At 39.8% G+C, this 22,548-nt stretch overlaps 1 protein-coding gene across 1 annotated transcript in view; it reads left to right on the plus strand.

Annotated features, from left to right (window-relative positions):
• Positions 1-735: 735 nt before the first annotated feature.
• The window catches only part of SLC35F3 (solute carrier family 35 member F3), a gene marked incomplete at both ends in the record, with an annotated part of 168,555 nt that continues 146,742 nt past the window's right edge, over positions 736-22,548 (plus strand). The window contains 2 exons of the mRNA XM_082302588.1: positions 736-788; positions 1,055-1,284. Coding sequence (XP_082158714.1) covers positions 736-788; positions 1,055-1,284 — 283 coding nt within the window. The remainder of the gene's footprint in view (positions 789-1,054; positions 1,285-22,548) is intronic.

Genomic DNA, 22,548 nt, shown 5'->3' on the forward strand with positions numbered 1-22,548 from the left:
ACATCTATGCTAACATGTTCATTTAAGCTTAACTGTATGTTTGCCACTTAAGTTAGGTGGTGTGTTAAAAAAAAATTTAAAAAGTAAAGGTGAGTTGATAGAAGGCTGTGTGGCTCTGAAACTGCCTCGGCGGCCTTACGGGGGTAACCAGGTGGGTGTCCTGGTCAGATGGGGTCCACGGTCACTTCAGAGCTGGCCCTGCTCGGGCTGTCAGGCCCCCCCGCGCTGTACCGAGCTGGTCGCCACCGAACAGAGGTGGGAAAGGCGGGGCCGGGCGGGGCCGGGCGGGGCCGGGCGGGGCCGGCGGGCGCGCCCAGGAAGGTGAGGCCGCCCCGGGAGGTGAGGCCGCCCCGCCCCGCCCGAGGGCCGCTTGTGGCGGCGGCGGGCCCGGGGGCTCCCCCTGCCGGCGGCCGGCGGGAGCGCGCGGGGTGGGGGGCGCGGAGCGCGCCCTGCCCTGCCCGGCCCCCGCCGCCGGCGCTCCGCGCTCCGCAGGCGGCAGCGGCTCGCAAGCGGCAGCGCTGGCCCGCCCGTCTCCGTCCTTCCATCCCTGCCTGCCTCTCTCCCTGCCTGCCTCTCCCGCCGGGGCCAGCGCCAGCCCGGGGACCCTCTGCCACGGGGCGCCGCCTCCCCCGCTCGCTCCTTCCCTTCCTTTCCGCCTCTTACCCGGCCGGTGAGAGCCGCCGGCTCGCCCCGCCGGGAAGCCTGGGCGCCCCCCAGCCATCGCTGCTGCTCCCCATGGGGATCCGGGAGTTCCCCAACGGCTCCGCGCGGGGCAAAGCCGCCACGCTGTGAGTACCGCCGGGGGCCGGGCGGGTGGGCCGGGGGGACGGGGACACCCCACACCGCCCCACCTCGCCTTACCCTGGTCGGCGGCGGCGCCGCCCGTTCCCGGGGGTCGCTCCGGTGGAGGCGGCGAGGAAAGTTGTGGGCGCCGCGGGTCCGGGCGGGCTCCGCTGCCGGCAGGGGTCCCGCCGTCCGCCGCCAACTTCACCCGGGGCCGGCGGGGGGCGGTGGCAGCGCGGCCCCGGGCTGACGCCCCTCTCCCGACTCGCAGCGGCATGCGGCGCTCCCCCGATGTCAGCCCCCGGCGGCTGTCCGACATCAGCCCGCAGCTGCGGCAGCTCAAGTACCTGGTGGTGGACGAGGCCATTAAAGAGGACTTGAAGTGGTCCCGCTCCGTGGAAGACCTCACCAGCGCGTCCGTGGGGCTCACCTCCATCGAGGAACGCATCCTCCGCATCACCGGCTACTACGGCTACCAGCCCTGGGCCGCCAGCTACAAACGTGAGTCCCCGGCACGGACGGGCGTGGGGGGTTTGCCAGGACGGGGGCGAGCGGGGGCAGCCCGGAACCGGCTGAGGGATGTGGGTTCGAGGGGCCGATCGCTTTGCCGCTGGAACAAACCTCGCTCAAGTGCTCTCACTCTCGGCGAAAAATTCTATGCCCGTGTTGCCTTAGTCCTTTGGCAGTGGCTGGTTCACGAGAGCGTGGTGCTAAGAATGATGACAGCTAAATTCTGCTAAGAAAATAGGTCAAATGTTTGTCTTCGATGTTGCAGGCACACTTAGCGACGGTAATCACCATGGGCTGACAGCTGTGTAAAAGCCCCTGCACGTTCACGCACATACCATTTCCACAAGTAACGCGTTATCAGTGTGTATTTCCGTTGTTTTAGGAGTCTGTCAAATTTTCCCAGCACTTGAGCTGAATGATCTGTCTTTCCTATGTCGGGTGAAACTGTTTCTTTTGTACGCATGCACTTGAGAAAGAAACTTCCAATGATAACGATATGAAGAGAGGTGTAGCTGTATTCTTTCATATACATGATTTAAAAAAGGAATGCCCTATTTCTTGTCCATCATTCATCATGTTTATGTCAATTGTATGCATGAAAAAGTTCTAGAATAGTTTACCAGTTAATTGAAGTCATAGCATTATTTTGGTTGTCTTAATGTCATTTGTAACATTACAGGGTTTTTGTTGAAAAAAGGATTCTGCTGTAACAGAAATAATTGCTTTGCTGGAAACACTGGCTCTGATAAAGTGGTTGTTTTCATGTTGTACTTCCCTAAGTATTAAGTGCAAATGTTCTGAAATATTTACTACTGGATTATCTATTTGGCAGTGTGTTTAATAATGGAATAGAATGATACAAGAATGCATGGCACACAGTACTAGTTCAGTTTTTCTCTGAGAGGAGCCACTTCTGGTTGCCTGAAAATAGGAGTTTACTAATAAATATTCTAATACCTCTTCTGTGAGAGCCTTTTTTTATTTTTTTCTTTGATTGCAATTATGACAGAAATATTGGATATTTGCTACTTTACTCACTAGGAGTATGGTATTTCTGGAAGAGCAATTCCAGTGCCTGGACTGGGGCTGTTCTTGAGAGTAAAGCTTATTCAGGCAGTTTTAAGGATCAGATCATATGTGGATGCCAGACTGAGTTGGATGTCAATGGTTCTATCTAACAGAATGACTAATAGTCTAGCTGAAGTCACACTGAGCTGCTGTGGCTGAACCTTCTGAAATAATAAAGGTCATGCTGGCTCCTCAATTATAACCTGTTTGTTGAAATTTATAACTCTGTCTGAAAAAGTTAATAGCAAGCCTAAGCCTGCTATTCTAGTTACATTTTCTCTCCTAAACTGATGTGAATAACAAAATTACATACTTGAATTGTAATGGTGGGGAATAAATATACAAAGCATCTGATTTTCATAAATGTATATCTAAAAATAATAGGTTATGTGAATTTGTTGCCAATTTAAAATCTGAGTTACTAGGAACATGGGAGGACACGTAGAAGAAAAGACACATCTCTACAGCATGGTTTAAGGAGAGCTGTGTTGATCTGCATCAGTTGAATAGCTGACTGAATAGGGTATATCATAAAGTGGGAAGACAACTTTGTCACCGCCACTTTGAAACCTCTTTGAATACTCCCTCAAGCTGGGTTGACATCTAATTTTGGGATATGGACTTTCCTTGTGACTTTGCAGTTAGAAAATTTATTTGGCTCAAGTACTGTGATCAAATGATTTTTGTTAAGCTCAGATTGCAACCTGGGTACTTTTTGTCATCTTATTTTGCATGCTTGTAGACATTTGGATGCACTATGATTATAATTATGGAGTGCACTAATAATGGACCTGCTTTGCAGAAAATAAATCTATAATATGGTCTGATCTAGATTTATTTAGTCTGTTTCTCTTGGTGACATTCTTTTTATTGCAACTAAATTGCCTTTAGGGCCAGATCTACTTCTTTTGCACTCGAGTGTATCCTTTCATACTTTATTTAGACTGTTTATATATATACAGGTGTATGTGCAGATATATATAATTGTTTGAGGGATCCAGAAAGCTTTGGCTTATTTGGTTATTTTTGTTTTAGCAAACCTCTGTTAGGGAAACTACCACTAATAATCCAAAGTAGTGTTACCATGATCCCAAAACTTCCTTGGAGAACAATTTAAAACATACTGGGATGCCTCAAGCTTATGTAGCAAATCCAGTATTTAATATTCTTATAAATTAGTGGAAAGAGAGGAGAAAGAAGTGAAAAAGTGCTGAAGACACAAATTGATCTGGATTGGACAGAATGAGAAAAGACTCATAACATTATTCTAAGGAGACTTGCCCCAGCCAGGTGACTTGCTGAAATGTCAATAAATGTCATTCAGTTATCACAAACAGAAGCCTCACGTTTCCTGAAAATGCTGAAATTACCTGCCAGCTTTCACGTTACATTGGCTGGTGAGTTTGGGACTGTACACAGCTCAGGGAAGACCTCTGCTGTTTGCCTGCACTTGCAAACCAGATTTTAGGAACTGGAATAATGTGATGCAGTTCCTGTGTGTTAGGATGCCTTCAGAGAATTTAGTGAAATACTGTAATTTTGGTTGTCTGCTCTCAAAAAATATTACAGGAGGCTCTGACATGAGCAAGGAGAAAGAGTACAGGCAATCTGTTAAGAGCCTCAAGAGTTTTTGCTGTTTACCTTAAAGAGGTTGAAATGAAAGTGTTGGAAAGTACTGACACATTGCTTAGGCAGGTAGAGAGTTTTTCTTCTTTCTGTGTCATAAGAGAAAAAGGCAGGCAAAGAAACTGAAAAGCCATCAATTAAAGACTGATTGAAAAAGAATATTTAAGAAAATGTAATTTATTCTTGAGATGAAGATTTCAAGGGATTGTAATAGCAGTGGAAAGATCTGGAATTGTGATAAAATGGGAAACATATCGGAGAGAATATTAAATTTCATTATCCAGAATTCAAATTAGCCCCTCCTTAGGGTGTGAGGAGACTTTTCTTGAGGGTTTCTTGTGCTTCCCTCCATAGCATCTGCCAACCTTTAGAAAGAGAATAGGAGTGTTTCCTGATCCAATCTGGTAGTTCTTATTTTTCTGAATTCTTTGATTTCCAGGGTAACTAATTATGTGGTTAACTGCTCTCCAGTCTAAATCAAATATTCATACGTGTCCCGTGGGAAATATTTTGCAGCATGTGATTTGATTTTTCGAATATAAAGGCAGAGGGGAAGAAACAGATAAGATGCCATCAGATTGTAGAATCATACTCTTATGCAGCTACCAATGTAACAGCTGAATATTTGTGAAATTCTCATTATCAGTAAGAGGTATGTTGCCTTTTAATTTTTTTCCTTTTAGTTAGAACATAGGCATCAAAGACTTTAATTTTAAAAAGCCCCCTAAACAATGCCACAAGATTTGCAGAACCCATTGACAGTCTTCTGTCAAAGAAGATATTGTTAGAGCTGTATTAGCACTGCTGTTCTCTTCCATGAAGGTTAGGTGAATTCTCATGATTTCTGCCTCTGGAAGCCTGGGACTTCAGCTGAAGACCAAAGGCAAGTTTGGAGGTGAACAGCTGTATTTTAAGTTTCATTTTCACACCATTATCAGTCAGAATAATTCTAAAATATTCTAAAAATATTCTAATATTCTAAAATATTCTAAATATTTTTAGAAGTATAGTTCCCTGGGAGCTTTTCTGCACTTGACAGATACTGGTGTCACAAAACTCTTGGACTGTCCTCCTGGGCAGTATGGAAGACTTGTCTATTTTAATGATTGTAGCAATCACCAGGGTGCTTATTTCCTGTGGAAACAAATGTGCACAGCTATCACCTTTACCAAACCTTCATTTTTCTCTAATTAGGTCTATTTTGTGGTGATTCAATATCACACTGTGTCATTATGTGATTAGTATTTTAAATACATTCACGTGGGCTTGAGCCAGCTATCCTTATTTTGCAATCTTCTTCCTACAGATCACCTGCTTCTACTCCTTGTTTAAGATTAGGGTCTTTCTTTTAAAGCAGGGACTTTCATATATCCTTAGCATGTGTTTGTAAATACAGACTTGTTGTGGACAAAACAGGATTATATGGGCCTTGGCCTCCCTCTTTTATTCACTTACATTTTTCTGTGCTCACAGATGTTTCTCTACCTGCAAAAAGAAAATTAAGAGAATAGTATGTAGTTTTAACTCCTCTCAGTTCTGTTTACTAGGAATTGACTGCTATCTGTGGGTCATGGCTTGTGAACATACATTTCTCTGAGACTTTGACCTTGTGAATAATTCCAGGTTGTCCCAGTGATAACTTTTAAGAGATGTGATGTTCAGGTGAAAGGGAAAGATTGTGTCCACTAAATGAAGTTCTCTGGCTTTGCTTCTCCCTGCTACTTTAAATATCAGTTTTCATATTTTTAATGTTTCCTCATAGTTATTTCAGCAATAACAAAAACCATATAATTTTAATGCACAAAATTTCAATATAGTACTCATCCAGTGTGTAGCACATTAGGTCTTGACCTGAATGTGGAATTGAAGTGCTATCACCAGTGTAAGTAACATACTGGAACACATTGGCTGAATAGCCTGAGCATTGCACAGAAAGCATAATTGTCTGAGTATGCCAATCACAGAATTATGTCAGAGAATGATTTGTGTAAGAAGGGACCTTAAAAGTCATCTAGTTTCCACCCCCCTGCCATAGGCAGGGACACGTTCACTGGACCAGCTAGCTCAAATCCTCATCCAGGTTGGCCTTGAGCACTTCCAGGGATGGGGCACTCCTAACTCCTCTGGGCGGACTGTTCCCAGCTATAGACTTTGACAGCCTTTCAAGGTAATAGTTTAGTGTTGGTTTTAGCTAATTAAACATATGAGCACTGTACCCTTATAAATATTAGAGTATCAGTTATACAGCTAAAGACCAGTGTTTCCAACTGATCCCCAGTGTTCCTCCTTGTGATTTTCTTTTCATGTGCCACTGAATGCTGAAATTTCACAGTTGCTAAAAGCAAATCCAGTGAGGATATGAATCGAGAGAAATTTGTGCAAATACCATTTTCATGTATTTGCATCTGAGGGAGAATTTAACTTACTCTTTTGAGTTGATATACTCCAGAAGTTCAAAGATGTTAAGTTGAAGACTATAATTTTCTCTGGGGAAAGCCATTTTCAGGCCAACTGTAAGCAGTTAATTTAAACTGATTGCTTGCTTTCCAATGCATAAATATTGAATGTAATAAGTTTATAACTGATGCAAGACTTGGTGGTATCGTTCATGTTGCTGTTTCTGAAGTCAAATGATTATGTGAGAATCTTGCTTTTCAGGTGAAAACATGGAGTAACCTCTAGATATCTGGCTTGGTGCAGCTATCTAAGTTTCTCTCCCCAGGGTCAATCTATAGGTCAACAGCCCTTCTACAATACCCAATCTGTAGGTCACCACTGAAGAAACTTAGAAGATTAATAACAATATGTGTTTTATAGCTCTTTTTTTTTTTTTTTCCTTTAAGATAGGCTTATGGCATCTGAAGCCTAGTTTATTTTTTAATCAATGTTCTTCAACTCTTCATTGTCAATACTAACATAAGTAATTTTTATGCTACCAAGAAAACCTACGAGAACACAGGAATGCCTACAGGTGAAAGAAAGCAACGGTGATGAATTGCACTGCAGATTTAAATTACTGTAGCGTTGTTGTTTCAAATGTCAGTTGCAGTTATCTGCCGCAAGCTAAACCTACATACGGTGATACATGAACCAGGGATATTAGTGACTTATGCCCACATGGCAGCTCACACAAAGACTTCTTAAGCAATTTCCTCACATACACAGTAGTGTAACTGAGAAGAGCTGTCCCCAGAAACAGTCTTTTTAAGTATTTCAGAGACCCAATCACAAGTCTGCCTGTATCCCAGATGCTACAGGATATGTTTCTCCTTTGAAAGGAACCCATTGGCTCCTGGGGGTTTTAGGTCTTTGGGTGGTCTTGCAACTGAGAATGAGCACTATCTGGCCACCGAAGGCAGAGCAGAGCAGTATGGGTGCTGAATACTGAGCAGCTGCAAAGATTCCAGGTGAATATTAAAAAAAAAAAAGCCTTTCAGATGCTTCATTTTCAAGACAATTCCAATAGAGAAGAAACATGGGGGTTCTTAGGCTTTTGAAAATTGGTAATAATTTTTTGGCCTGTACTAAGGAGGAAACTAGTTCCTGTTGCAATACAGAGCTTAATTAATCACAGACTTTAAGTGTTAAATTTCTTGCTGGCAAGCCAAGCAAATTCTAATTTAAACTGGTTTGCTAAACATTTTTGATTGTTTAATAAATATTTAGTAAATGGTAAATATTCAGTGAACATTTAGTAACTTGTTTACTAAACAGTTTTAATTGTGTAGTGTTAAGTAACCACCACTTTTAACTAGGCAGATAAATAAATATTTTGTGTTTCGTATCTAGGTTTCAAAGGGAAGAAACGAAAAATTGCCACCTACAAAATGGGCCCTCTTTTTTTGCTTGTTTGCTGTTTAAACAAATTAATTCATTGCTTTCAGCTTTTTTTTTCAGTGCAGCTTTAATTTCATGTCATCTTCAGCCATTTATGCAAAACAGTTCATGGGACAGCAATTAGGAGTCTGTTGACTTCCAGCATTCATTTTATACCCTTAATGAATGTTATCATTGAATGCTGCTGTGTTAGAATATACCACTGAAGTCTCCACCATGAAAACCTACTGCTAAACCTAGCTGTACGTTTTTGCAAGGTCAGGACCCATATTAACAGTTTTGAAGAGAGTTACCTGGCATTTGAGAATCCTTTCATTGGAAAACTGCCTTTTTTTTTTTTTTTTTTAAATAGAAATGTGAGCATGTTCACTAATCAATAAAATATGGGTTGTTGCTAAAATCACATACTACTCTGAATTGATATGGAATAATGAGGGAGCAAGTTAATTTGTGAAAAAAGTTAATTTGGAAACTCTCAGGAATCATGAACAAATACTTTTTTTTTGGAACTATTTTTATTGCAGACCCTTTGTCAGGGTAAATTTCTGTAATAGTTCTGGAGTGCACTGTGTGAGGTATGTTTGCAACTTTAAATAATGATTTCTTTAAAAAAACCAATTAATTGCACAAGATAATGGCATTGAAATCAGACTACGAAGCCCGTGTTGTTCTACCATGATACCAGATACTGTTGTGTTACTGGAGTGTTACTGAAACACAAAGCCACAAAAGGACAACGACCAGCAGTGCTCATTAGCTTAATAGCTAGTTTTACTAGATTTTGGCTCATGTCAGGGCTGTCTTCAAGGTGAGTTTTTGTGCCATAATCTCTCTTCAGTATAATGAGGTGTTTGCGTTTCGTATTCCTTGGGTAAATTGCTGATAATTTCTGCCATTTACTTGAGATCAAATAAGCCTCAAGAGAAAGAGGAGGATGGCAACCTGGTATAGGGGCATCTATACCCTGCCAATGGCAGGGAGTTGGAACCAGGTGATCCTTAAGGTCCCTTTCAACCCACACTGTTCTGTGATTTTATAGAAAAGTTGTGTAAAGGCCACTTTAGCCCTTTGGCAAGTGCCATCCTTTGGAATGCAAGGGTGTCGTTTTGTCCCTCATGATGTTTTGGAAGCTGAAGCCATAGACCTTCTGCTGTTGCTTGTGAATGATGGCTACTCAGAGAACAGTAATAAGATGAGCACTTACGTTTGTAGAAATTTTTCTGCAGATCATGGTTCCTACCTAGGGAATACCTTGCCTTCATGGGATACATCTTATTGTAGAAACCACTTCCCTGAGCATTTATGATTCCCTGTTTGTCTTCACTAGGCATGTGTTCTTTCATTCCTCAGCATATCCTTCGAAGAAAAAAAGATGCTGTGATTGTGTTGTAGTGCTAGGTTTAGCTTAGCAAGCTGCAGCTTTCCCTGAGATCTCAGCGGAGCTGCTTAGGGCAGTACAACCACTGTCGCCCTCCCATAGTCCATTTTGGATGGCTCTGCAGTTTTGCTCCAGCACCTATCAGCTTTACAACACAGTGGCAGCGAAGGAGGCAAGAAGGGTCTCCCCATGAGGGTTTTAGAGGATCTTTAATCTTACATCTTGTCCCAGCGATCCCCAGAGGCAGAGAGACCCCGTGATCTGGGCGCAGGGGCTTTTCCTCAGGGGCTATGGGGTGGTACATGGGCAGAGTTGGGGTACAGGAACCAACAAGGAGGACCCGAGGGAGTGGCCAGGACTAGGGGCAGGGGACAGTGGGGGGGAACAATGTGAAAGGCATTTAATAAATGAATCAGTGGGAAATACAACACCGCATGATTGCATGGAAGACCATAGAGAAATATTTTCTTTATGAACCACTACATGTACTATTCCTTAGACAGAAGGGATGCGGCAGTGATATTCCCTGATTTCATTTTCTTTACACTTTGAGAAGCTTGTTCTCCTCTCAGTCATCTCCCCTTATAAAAAAGTGCATCTGAGTGATTTCAGACACCTCTCTTTTTCTCTGGAACTTGAGGGCCTAATAAGGTTCTTTTTTTTTTTTACCAAATGTGCCTTATTTTGCCTCCTGTCATTTTGTTTCCATGAATGTATCTGGCCAATAGAGGATTTGGGCTGCTTTCTGAGAAAAGTCTTCCAGCAGTGTAGGAATTTAGGTAGCCTCACATTTAGGAAAATAACAATGACATCACATAGTCAGTAGGATGTATTAACTCAGCAAGCCAATCATCTGAGGCAAGGAAATTTGAATATTTGAGCTTCTCCAGGATAAGGGAATGTAACTGATTTTTAGTGAAATAAAAAGGCCTTAATCTTGCAATTAAATGTTCTTTTTGCTTTGCCGTAACTAGCCTCTGTCAAATAATTCATGAGAAGTGCCTTATGTGTCTAAACGAAGCAAGCAGATTTTCAGTTTTGAGCACTGGTGCAGAGTCCTATTGATCCCATTGCAATATAAATATTGTGGCAGAGCTGATCCAATAGTAACAACCCAAAGGTGCAGGGTTTGAAGAGGTGGACTCTGCTGGGTGATGCATGCAAAGCCAGTTTATTACACAAGTTACCAGCATTTTATAGTTTACTACTCCTGGGTAGATCCATAGGCTCAACCCCCCCTGCCCCATCAAGTCCTTGGTGATTCCCTCTTGCAACAGTGGTGTCCTGGCTAACCATCCTTTTGCACCAGAGGCTCAGGTCATGTCATCCTGTTCGTCCCGTTTTGCCTCTTGTTCTTGCCTTGGGCTTTGTTTCGTCTGTTTCTTGTTCTTGCCTTGAGTTTTTATCTGTCCCATGGCTTTCACAGCGCTAAGCTAGTAGATCCACACAGCTATCAACTTTCATTGCTCTCTGGCCTCTGTCACAAAGGGTATCTTTTTCCTTGACTCTTACATCAGAAATACCACAAATTTGATGCTTTTCCTCACTATCTCTTCACACCAGCTAAGGTACCAAAGTAGCATGGAAGTTGAGCTGCTTGTCCACTGTCCAAGCTGAGCAGGCCAAGTCATTCCACCCTTAAACTCACTGACTGTTGTGCTGTTTTTAGCCCTGTGGCAGCCTGGGGGCTCTGCTTCATCCAGGATATCTTGCTTTGGCTTTGCCAGATCCATGCAGTTGTGTGAACAGAGCACAGGTTTGTGCTCAGGTGGGAAGTAAAGCAAGAACCTGCTCCTTCAGAGCTGCTGTGCTTGTGTGAGGATGGTGATGGTGTATTCATGGTCATGCCCTGAAAACCTGGAGTTGTTTTTCCTGTTTCAAGCAGTAACTGCTTTCCAGAAAATCTGGTCCATTGGGTGTTCAGTAGGGATTATCTGCTTGCAAATTTTTTGCCCTAGTTGAAATACGCAGTGCCAGGATTAACATCAACAGTGCAGTGTTTGCACCGTGAAACAGGAAATACAACTTTATGGCTTTGATTCTGTTGTCTCTCCTTCTCACTTGTGCAATGTTTTTTGGAAACTTTGAGGCTGATTTAATTACCGTGCAGCCATTTATTCTGGACAAACGAAGATGGTAATCATGTTCACTTTTTCAGCTTAGGCGCTAGCTACCACTTATGGTTTTGGTTAGCACTTTCCATGGAATGGAAATTAATGACAGAAAACATTGTTCCTTGTACTTTTGCTGAAATGATTTTTAGCTGCATAGCATTTAGTGTTCTGCTGTCCTGGAAATTTCTCAGTTGTGGGTCTTTCTTCCCTTCAGAAACAAGACATTTATAAAGTAAAGAAATATGTTTAGGTTTGATTACCAAAGGCTACTTAAAAAGAAAAAAAATTACAAAATAATGTAAAGGTAGAAAAAGGCAGTCAAGAAACAAACCCCTTAATGTCAGTGGAGACATGGAAAATGTCTTTAATTAAGTTAGGAGATTTGATCACTTTCAAGTTGAACAAGAGGAATGAGAAAAGAGCACAAAAGGCTATATATTTTTTAGCAGATTTGGCTTCCTGACATTTCTACATCATATGTTGTGACTAGAGGCCTCTGTTTTTCAGGACTTATATTTCAGCTATTTCTTACATGCATTGCAAGTGTATTCCATGGGCCTGAACTTGGGAACTCAGGTTTCAAGCAAGCCAGAGATTATGCCCAGACAAGTATTCTGGTGCATTCAGGAGTTAAAAAATTATTTAAGTTTTCTCGATAGACATAGGAATGACAAGTGGGTCTTGACTTGGAAATTAACATAAGCCCACATTCAGTTATTATAGTAGGTATATCATGGTACTCCTACATACAGCCATGTGAACTTTCTTCCAATATATGGGAAGTAAAGTCCTCTTTATCAGTCTGGGAAATTACATGAGTTGGAGTAAAAACTAGGTTAGCATGAAGGAATAGAGCTACTCTATGCATGGCTTCAGGGATTTTGGGAGGCTATCTGACTCCTGTATGGTTTTTCCAGCTTGCTAGGTTATCTTGGGAGAATATATGAAGAATGCACAAAGACATCTTAAATGACTGCCTTCCCACGGTTGTTGGCTTGTAAGACTTATGAAGATCCTCTTAGAGGGTGCAGTGTGGAATTGGATCTCTGGTTCCAGTTCATAAAATTACATCACAGTCTTTGGGAAGTATTATTTGATAAGCAACGTATTTAATAAACAACTTACTTATTTGCTTTTCTTGTTTCAAAGACAACTTGCTTTCAAACTTTATAGCTTTGTAATATGTAGTTTAATATCTGTAGGAAATTCCTTGTCTTCTGCAGATAGTGATTTCAAGAGGCAGAGGGTTGTAGATGTGTTTTGACTTCACCCAGAGTGAGAAGTAGTTTCATGTTTTATAATATTTCTCCAAATGGAAACAAAAACGAGAGTAAATCATAGAAGCATGGATGAGTAATTTCTTTGTAGAGAAATGCATGGACAAGAAACATGTACTGGGAACGATACTTTGTGCTTTCTGTTTTTGCTATCTGCATAGTAAAAACTGGATCTCATTGGAAATAATTATGACAAACAATATTAGGCATTCTGTATTTATTTATACAAAATGAAAATATTTTTGCATAGCATCTTTATAGGAATGTTTGCTATTAAGATTACTTTAAAATGATGCTCATATACCAGACAGTGTTTTATCACTGCATGTCAAATTGTTTTACACCGTACAATAACATTTCTCTAAAGGCACAATATCTCTCGTCTATATCATGAAAATGCGCTGGAAGTGCTACTGAAACTAGAATCTTTAGAGTATAAGCCTAAACTCTCTTATGACTCTCTAGGTAGTTTTTGTTCCGCGATGAGCTTACTGAACAAGGGAATCAGGGAAATGCGTCTCCAGTAGAGCACTTTTTAATGTATTATTTAGTTCTGCACTGATAATGATGAGAGAATTAGAAAACCTGTTAGGATGAATCCCTGACTCCAACCAAGCCCATGGCACTTTTCTCAGCAACTTCAGTCAAGCCAGGCTTCACCTACCTGGCTTAAGTCTTTGAGTTTGCCTTTTAAGCAGGCTTCCTGCTTTGTGTGCTGAACATTTGTTCCTAAGGCAACTGCATCCAATTACACCTACCCATACATGGTCTTTATTATATGCTCCTGAGCGCTACTGAGGAGCTCAATTTAAATTATAGAATAATTATTTCTTTTAATAGATGTGCAATTTTAAATTTCTTTAATCTTAAACTTGGTGTTTAGTTATTACTTAATATCTTGTCCGAACATGGGTAGAAAGTATCTACAGAAATTGAGAAGAGACCACTCTTTCTTCCCGTTGCCTAGAAAACTGACTACCAGATCCCAAGTGCTGAAAGCAGAATGAACATACATGCAATTGTTTGCAGTTTTAGGTTAGGAGTAAAGGATCGAGACTTCTAACAGGGCATGCTATAGAAGCAACAATAGAGGAGAAAAAAGTCCTTAAACAGGTCTGTTACCAATAGAAAATATGTATTGCCCTAAGCTCTAACTCCCACATTTTTGCTAAATAATAAAACATTGTTCATGTCTTTCTGCTTCAGATGAAGACAAAAAATCTGCCTGTACTAGAGTGGGGGTCACTGAATGGGTCTGAGGCAGAAGCCTTTCAGAACAGTAAAAGAAAGACATTCCAGTTCATCATTTGTATAAGTAGCAGTCTGAAAGCCATTTAGGTTTTGACAGCCCTGACTCAGTCAGGTGAGGAATAAGAACATATAAACCCAGAACTCCTTGCAAATGTAAACAAAGGACAGTATGCAGTGGGATGGAATTACAGTGTTCTTGGAGAAATTTGAAATGCTAGAGATAAAAAAATGTTGTACATTCAGCTTAGGTTTTTGGTGGTGATGTTGTTGTTAAATTATCCCACCACAAAGCCATATGTGTGATGGGCAGGATGCGGCTTGGAGAAACTCTGTGGTAACGTTTAAAATCTATCTAATGAAACTGTTTGAGTTAGTGCATTAACCTCTTATCTCTTTATTTTCAGAGGCCAAAATTGTTCCATCTTCATGTTGGTAAAACTGATAGAAGCTAAGAGGAATTTTGCCAAACTAAAACCAATAACTAATGATATGAAGGAATACTGCAGTCCTGAAAGGAATTGAGGGTTCTGGTATGACTCTGTAGTAAGTTTGTGAAAGCTGTGCAGTTTGGCAAGCCTGGACACTCTTAAACCTCCAGAGAGTCCCAGAGCATGCTTACCAAAGTATTTGTACAAATACAACATGCTGTATCACAAGGCTAGAGTCTCTTTTGCTGTTTGAACATGTTCTACACTTTTCAAATGGAAGTGCAAAGTAACTGGATCTGGTCCCAGCTTCTAGCTGAGAGCATTTGTGTTGCAACTATCTATTGATATAAACATGTATAGAAAATTCCCTTCCAGCCAAGAGCATTCCCCTTGTGAACGTCTAGTGAATTCTTGTTTCCTTCGCTTTTTTCCATGCTGAAGGCAATTAGACAGTTGGTATTTTTGATCCTCCAATTATCTATAAGAAAATGATCCTTCTTATTTATGCTGGCTGAGGACAGCATGGGAGCAATGAAACTGCCTTTCCCTCTGAAAAAGTTCAAAGCAGGAAGAGGTAAAACAATCTCAAATGTTGAGATAATTAGGATCTTGAAACACTTTTTTGGAGGGAGGTTTGTAGAACCTATGCAAAGTTGCGCGCCCAGTTGTAGGAATTGTAGCAGGGAAATAAGAAGTCAAGATCAAGAGGCATAAAATACCCTGGATATTAAGTGCTCTAGCTGAATTACTTGCACTGTAGAATAATTGGAAGATACAACAAAATCAGCACCTTGCAGAAAGGCTTCTTCTACTTGAGATATGTAGCTCTCAGTTAGTTCAAGGTTAAAACAGTTGCACTGTAATCTGCTTTGTGTAACAGCAGCTGATTTTACTAAAGGATAAGTGGTTATATAAATCTCAGCTCAGTGTTGAAGCTGGTGAATTTCACTGACGAATTTCAATAACCAACCTTGCAAGTCTGATCTTTCTTGGGTTTTTTGTTGCTGTTGGTTTATTTCCCAATAGGCTGAATTATTCTGTCATCTCATAAGGATGATTTCATTCGATTTTCTTTTTTTTTTGTATTAAAATTAGAGCCATTCTCAACCATTACATAATTCAAATAATATATCTCAAATAATTTTGCATTTATAAGCTTTTGGGATCAACTAATGAATGAAATTTAAATATTATATTAGTTATGATAAGGTAACATTTCAGGCATATCAGCGTTGAAGAAGCATTTGGACAAAGTCCTTAATAATATGCATTAACTTTTGGTCAGCCCTCTGAAGCTGGCAGCTGGACGAGATGACCATGGTAGGTCCTGTCTGAAATTGTTCTATTTTTTCCTACTCTTCATCTCTCATAATTTTTTTATGCTAATGTTACACCATTAAAATATTAAGGACCTTATCCAGTAACCAAAATAATAGCTGAAAACACCCATGGGTGTAATTACAGCATCATGCATCTGCTTTGCAATTGAAAAATAGGTCTTTAGTGGTTTAATTCAGTTAAATAATGAGGAAGCTGTATTTCATTGGAGTTACTGAGTTGCATGGAAATGTCACTGCAACTATTTAATACACAAGTTTCAAGCCTGCAAAATTACATATGAGTAACTTAAGCTGTGCAGAAGCTGGCTAAAATTAATTGTCTGTATATATTAGCTTTGAGGATATGAATTATCTGTATTGCTCCAAGTAGTTGGTTTTAGCCAACAGTGAATGTAGAACTTTTAAAAAAATACTAATTTAATATTCTTCACGTCATAAAATATCATTTTTATTTGTCTGTGCTAATTATAGCTATTAGAAGATTGTATCATTACTCTCATATATAAATTTTAAGTAAATTTCTGTGTAAATAGACCAATTTTTTTTTTTTTGGTGCAAACATAAATAATTCCATGCACTGTCAAAATACTTGAGTTCTCATAGTCATTTTGTCCTTTTCAACGTAATCACTGATCTGTGCTTTAATTTTTTTCCAGTCTGATCTAGTCATTTTTACAGAATATAATGGAATCCAAAGTAACTTGCGTGTGCTGAGCAATTTAGCTTGACACAATGGTCTGTCTATAAGGAAAAATTCTTGTGACAGGGTTTCTTTGTGGTTTATTTAATACAAATTAGAATCTGTATAAATTAGTATTTTGGTGGATGTTTGACTTATTTCAGAAAAATGTATTTCTTCAGGTAATAATTCTGAGTGAGCAATTAGATGTTGTTGCAACATGTTGAGAACTTAAGACTTTGATACCTTGTTTGCAAGAAGCACCATTTCCTTAAGCATCAAATCCTCTTCAAACCAAATACATCATTCATTTTATTTACATTGGTTCTCTGTTGACTTCAGTGAAGTGCTAATTAAGCAGTACGAGCTTGTAGAATACCGCTTAAAATAAGTAGCTTGGAAAAGACAAGTAAAGTCAATTATCAGTTGTAGGGTTTAGGGAAAACAGCATTAAATTTTCAGATGTCTCTCTGAATAAAAATTATAATTTGGATGCCCTGGATCCCAAATGCAGCATGTGACAAGAAACTGTAGCTACCTTTTCCTGGTGCTTTTCTTTGTTTTGTTTTGAGGTTTTTTGTTTGTTTGGGGTTTTCTTGTGGGTCAGGTTTTTGGAAAGAGAAAAGATCTTGTTACAAACAGGTCTTATAGACTTGTAGTCTATACAAGATTTATAGTCTCTTGTATAGAACACAACTCTTCTTGTTCTAGATAAACATCGCTTAAGGGACAGCTATCTTTACGTAGCCGCTATTAACCACATTTTATTTGCGAGTGTTCAGCTGCAATTTTAACAAAGAGAGTGGGGAGAGAGGGAGAGAAATTAATCCTACCTGCTGGGAGGTGTCCTGTGGGAAGCATTACAGTTGCTTTCTGTTCTCCAGCCAGATCATTCTCTTGCTCAAAGCCCTCAACTTCTTCCTTGCTGCACTCTCTACCCCATTTAGCACTTCATTTGTCTTTTCTCTCAGCTACTGATGATTTTTTTTTTCCTCTCCTGTTTAGGTTTCTTATCTGTCATGGGGAAGTCTCTTTCATTTTTTAACAGCTGGCTGCAGTACTGGTCGTGTATAGATAAAGACCAGACCTAGAAGAAAAGGAAATTCAGAAACACTAACAACATTCTGGACACTGATGTGCTAAAACCAAAAACTGCTACTATGTTCTGAGTTTTCTGTGCGGAACCCAAAGAGAGAAGGTGGCCAGTGCTAGAAAGGCAACTCTCAAAGGAGTTGGGGAAAAATGGCCAAGGGGAAGGCTGGTAAACCATGAGTTAATACCAGTTAATTTTAACATTTAAAATGAGTGAACATAGGTTTCTAAATAGAGATGGGGTTTCAAGTTGCTTTATGATAGGATCTGTACAACTGCTGGGCATCAGTACAAATACTATGAATGTAAAGTAGTATCTGTCCTGCAGAGGAATATATGTCCCAATCTGTTTGTGTGTAGCCAGTCATCTCTAAGAATGAAATGCTAGTAAATTGTATTGAAGCTCTCTGCCTCCTTTAAACCAGCATTTTCTGAAGAGCTGGTCAGACCTTCCCTCACAGCTCCTGCAGGCAAAAATGAGAAATGTCGGTTCACACAGCAAATGTCACGTAACTCACCTGAGTTCTGGTTTTGATAGTCATGATGTGCTGGACTATCCATATGCATATATATGGCAGTTAACAAAAACGATTTTGGCAGTAACAGAGCAACAGGGATAAAATATGGAAATCGAAGGAAAACACACTGAATCAATTCACTAAGTAAAAAAATTAAAGCAAAATAAAACACAAAGTGAAAGAGATTTTTATGGAAGTGTAAGAGTACGTGGGTGAGATGCCATATGGAGCATTGGGTTGCGGGCAGCCAAATTTGCATCTGATGTAAGCTCTGTGAAAACTTGTAAGGAAATAAATAGGATAAGAAAGACATTGAAGAATAGCAAAGGCATAGGAGAGGTCATGAAAGTTTCAAATAGGTCTGAAGAGCTAGAACTGGGAAGAAAACTAGGCTTCTCTTCTGTTGAAAATCTCAGAAGTGCCAAGGTTTCTAGTATCTTAATACATTTGTTATACTCTTATTTAAATAGATTATGAGCTCAAACATTAACACATGAACTGATTGCACTCCGAACAAGTTTTGTTAAAAGGTGACTACTAGCAGGGCTATATTGCAGTTGTACTCTTTTGTACAGAAAGAAACAGAAAGAAAGAAACTTTATCTGAAATAACCAAATGAAAAAACCCCACACAGTCTAGTATCAGTTAAAAATTACATTTTCATATAGTCATATAAGTACTTAAAGAGAATATTAAGAAGATTCCTTCCGTTTAAACATTTCCTTCTCTCTGTACTACATCCTAGCATCCATAATAAACAAAAATACTGGTCAGATCTTGGTTATGCTTTTTTCTCACCTTGTATTGTTTCCTGACTTAGAAATTTGTTGGCCAGCAAACTCAGCTGTTTGTGATAAGGGACAGAGAAGAGAGACATCTTCCATTGAAAGTAGATTTTGGGGGCAATGTGGTACAATTGAGTGATCTTAGAACAAGCAGCAGCATCTACCTGTTATTTTCTATGGACATTGTTTCGACTGGTATCAGTCCAGGATAACAGGAATACAGGGAATGGGGTAACACTGATGTGATCTGTGCTCTAGAAGTGGTTTGTACTGGGAAGTTGTCTGAGAAAGGTACCCCTTCCTTTCCAGATAAATTGTTCTTGGCAAAGTAACACCAGAATCCACAGTTCTCTACCTCCTTTGCTTGGTGGCTGAGCCTGTCCATATGCAATATGCCACATATCTAAATCAAGATTTTAATCCTGATATTACAGTGCTCTGTGCTTTCCATTGATTTAAATATAAATATGATTCTCACACATGCAAACCAAGTGCATGTGTGTGCAGTGTTAGCATCCAGTGCTGCTGGGCTTTTAGTGTTACCTTGGTGAAATATGTGTCCCTGAGCAGAAACAGTTACATTTTTCAGAAAAAGTACCACAAGAGAACATTATGTAGGGATCCCCACTGACACCTTTGGGTGGTTTCTTTATGTTGACTGATTGTTCTTGCAATTCTTTTCCCCCCTCCCTTTCTAATAATTTAATTTGTTCACTTGTATAAAGCCCATTCGTTTTGCACTGAATTTATTATCTCTATCCCAGCTATGGATTTGTTCATCTAAGGCATTTTGCAAAAGCCTTAATTTAGCCTTTTCTACAGTTGCAGAAGTGAATATTGTAGTCTGACAACCAGTTATTTCAACCTGCATAGATCATTCCTTGAGTGGTGTTCACAGAGAAATGGAAAAATTAGTAAGGGAGTTTGGCAGAAAGTCTATGTACTATGCTTTTTACATGGCCAGGAGAAATAAGGCTAACCTTTTTAGGGAAAAAAAGAGGGAAGGCATTAGGAAAGAAATTAGTGGTATTTTCCTATGACTAAGCTGTTCTGCTAAGAAGTCTGTAAGCACCCACAGTGTACTAAGATCCCTGTTTTGGGTGCTCAATGGAATTCAGAGACAGATTTCTTTTTTATTTAGAAATTGGAATATGCATTGAAAATTTATTTCAAAATACTGGAAATTTTTGTGTTATCCATGATGCATAATGTTGAGCGGGTGATGGATAAAAGTATAATTTGAAATAATATGCTAATACAGTTATAATGAGAAAGTTTGAATTTTTTAAATGACTTCTTATTCAGTAAGGTTTAGGGTCCACAGACAGGATACTGTAACCAGAAGACACCACAATTACACTGCCAAGCCCCAAATCAGATGTGCTTATTCTGGGCTGGTACACTCTTGCTAATTTTGACTTTCTAACACCTAGACATAGCCCATTACCTCTTACAGCATTTCTTTCCAGTAACTCCTGTTACTTGAGGATAGAAATACATGAATTGCCATGGTTGCTCTGAGTTAAATTCCATCTAATTGTTATTTACCTTTCAAGAGAAAGCAAGGTTAGGCAGGTCTGAGAGCGTGTTATGAGAGAACCTCTCCAGAAAGTTGCTGTTAGATTTTTTGGAGGCCTTTTTTGGTGTTTTTTTAATTTGGTTTGGTTTTGTTTTGTTTTTTTCCTGATCCCTTAGAGTTAGCTGGTAAAAATAGGAGTTCACATATTTAAATTCAGGTTTTGAATGTTTTGGCAGGTGGTGTCTTACAGGTTCAGATAGTGTCTTAAAATAATCTAACAGCTTGCCTATGAATATTTAAACTGCAAAATAGAATATACTATGCCAGTTATGATAAGCTATATGGAATATTATCTTTGGCCATACAAATTACAGGGGACTTTATTGATTTGATTGTCACTGATTTAGTTCAGAATTCTCAAATATCTGACAAGGTAAACAGGATTGAATGATAACAGCAAGCTGATCATGAAATGATGTTTTGCTAAGCAGTAAAAATGCCTAGCTACCAAAGTAACAGTGAAAAAATATCAGAACATGATGTCATCCCCCCTTATGCCATGTGTCTTAGAAACAAATTTGTCTGAAATGGGAATACAAGCAGGTGAACCAGATAAAGGAGTATAACCTAAAATATTTCTATGTCTTAAAAGTATAAAAAGTAGCTGCACTGATGTCTAGACATTCCACACAGTTTTGGTGAAGGACAGGAAGATGAAAAAAGTAATTTTTAATTTTCAAAAGTATCATCAGAAGATAGACTTATTTTCTTCATGGTTTGTTTCTCAAATTAAATCATGTGTGCTTTTTTGTGAAACCAGGAAGCCTTTACAAAAGTATAAGTACAGTTCAATTGCATGAGCATTCATCCCCATTGAGTAAAAGGCAAGCTGGTCACATACTCAGAGTGTTAAAAAGTGCAAAAGATCTTTGAATGCAAAGTATAAGTAAAAATTCACTTATTCTGTTTCACAGTATCATTCTTGTGTAAGTTTGACTTTTTTTCTTTAACGGAGTTCAGATTTTCAGTTATTTTTATGTTTTCAAATGTATTTAGCATGTTATACCTAAACCCTTTCTCTCATGCTAGGTTTTTTCATGTACTGGAATCACCTCTTGAAAGTTTCTCCTACATGCTATCTAAAAAGACCTCTAACCTGATGTGCCGGTTTGGACAAATTTGAAGGAAAGTATCCTCTGATAGAAGGCAGGTTACAACCACCCACCATGTTCAGGAAAAAAAATTTTCCTCAGAGGAAAGTAAAAGAGATTAAAAAACCTATTTATTTAACAAACACACAGGAAAAGGATAACAATGCTAAATAATAAAACCTCTTGCTGTGCAGAGAAACCTGGGAAGATTTCCGAGTCCTTCTGTAGGTGTGCTCTCTCTCCTCCTCCTCGGAGCTGGGTCAGTGTGTGGCCACCTCCAGGGCCTTGGTGGAAAATTCTCCCAATGTGTTCTGATATTGTTGAAACAGTCCAGAAGAGAGGAAGGGAAAACCCAAAGTCCCAGGAAAACAAAGTTCAACTCTCCATCTCCCTTCGGAGAAAAGGAGCTGAAAGCTGGCTGAAAAGCAAGCAGGGTGCTTCCTCTGCTCTTGCTACCACAGCAGGAGAACGCAGAGGAGTCTGTGTATGTGTGTCCTTGAACAACTGCTTTGCAATGTTCCTCTCCCCCCTCTCAGGCTCAGTTTAAAGGCACAGAAAGGCACAAAGTTAATTTCTGGGCAGAGAGCAGCAGTAGGAGATACACATCACAGAGTCATCCCAAGACACCTGTTAACAGGTATTAGTTTTTAATATTGCTCCAAGCTGGTCCAGGCATAAGGTATATTTTGTGATTTTTGCCACTGTGTTTCCTTCCCAGACCAGTTCTCTTTGTTCTCTTGTTATACCCTCCTTTGATCCTGTTTATTTTGTACTATTGGGGGAAAAGTGCTCTAAATAATAATTCTGTTACTGATACTGATGGTCCCTGTGTAGGTGGATTCTGAATATTACCACAATATAAATGTTAATAGGTTATGCCCACTGACTGTAATGCCAAGGGTTGGTGTGTTTCTTGTCTGACATGGGGAAGCTGCAGACCTGCAAACCAGTCAAGTGACATATGTTGTGACATGTCTGGGAAGGAGGGACTGTGTGTGGTTTATTATTTAATAGGAACTAGCTCATAGAGTCAGACAAAGCATTTGGATTCTCCCGGTTTTGCTGGAAAAAAGACATCTGTATTAGTTGCATAAATGTTTTTCTTTTCTTTAACAGAAAAAGGTAATTGAGAGAACTTTCCTGTTTATAACATCTATAAATATGAGATGGGGTGTTTGGATTTGCTGTAGAA

Source organism: Coloeus monedula (assembly GCF_965178545.1).
Source record: "Coloeus monedula genome assembly, chromosome: 2".
Lineage (NCBI taxonomy): Eukaryota > Metazoa > Chordata > Aves > Passeriformes > Corvidae > Coloeus > Coloeus monedula.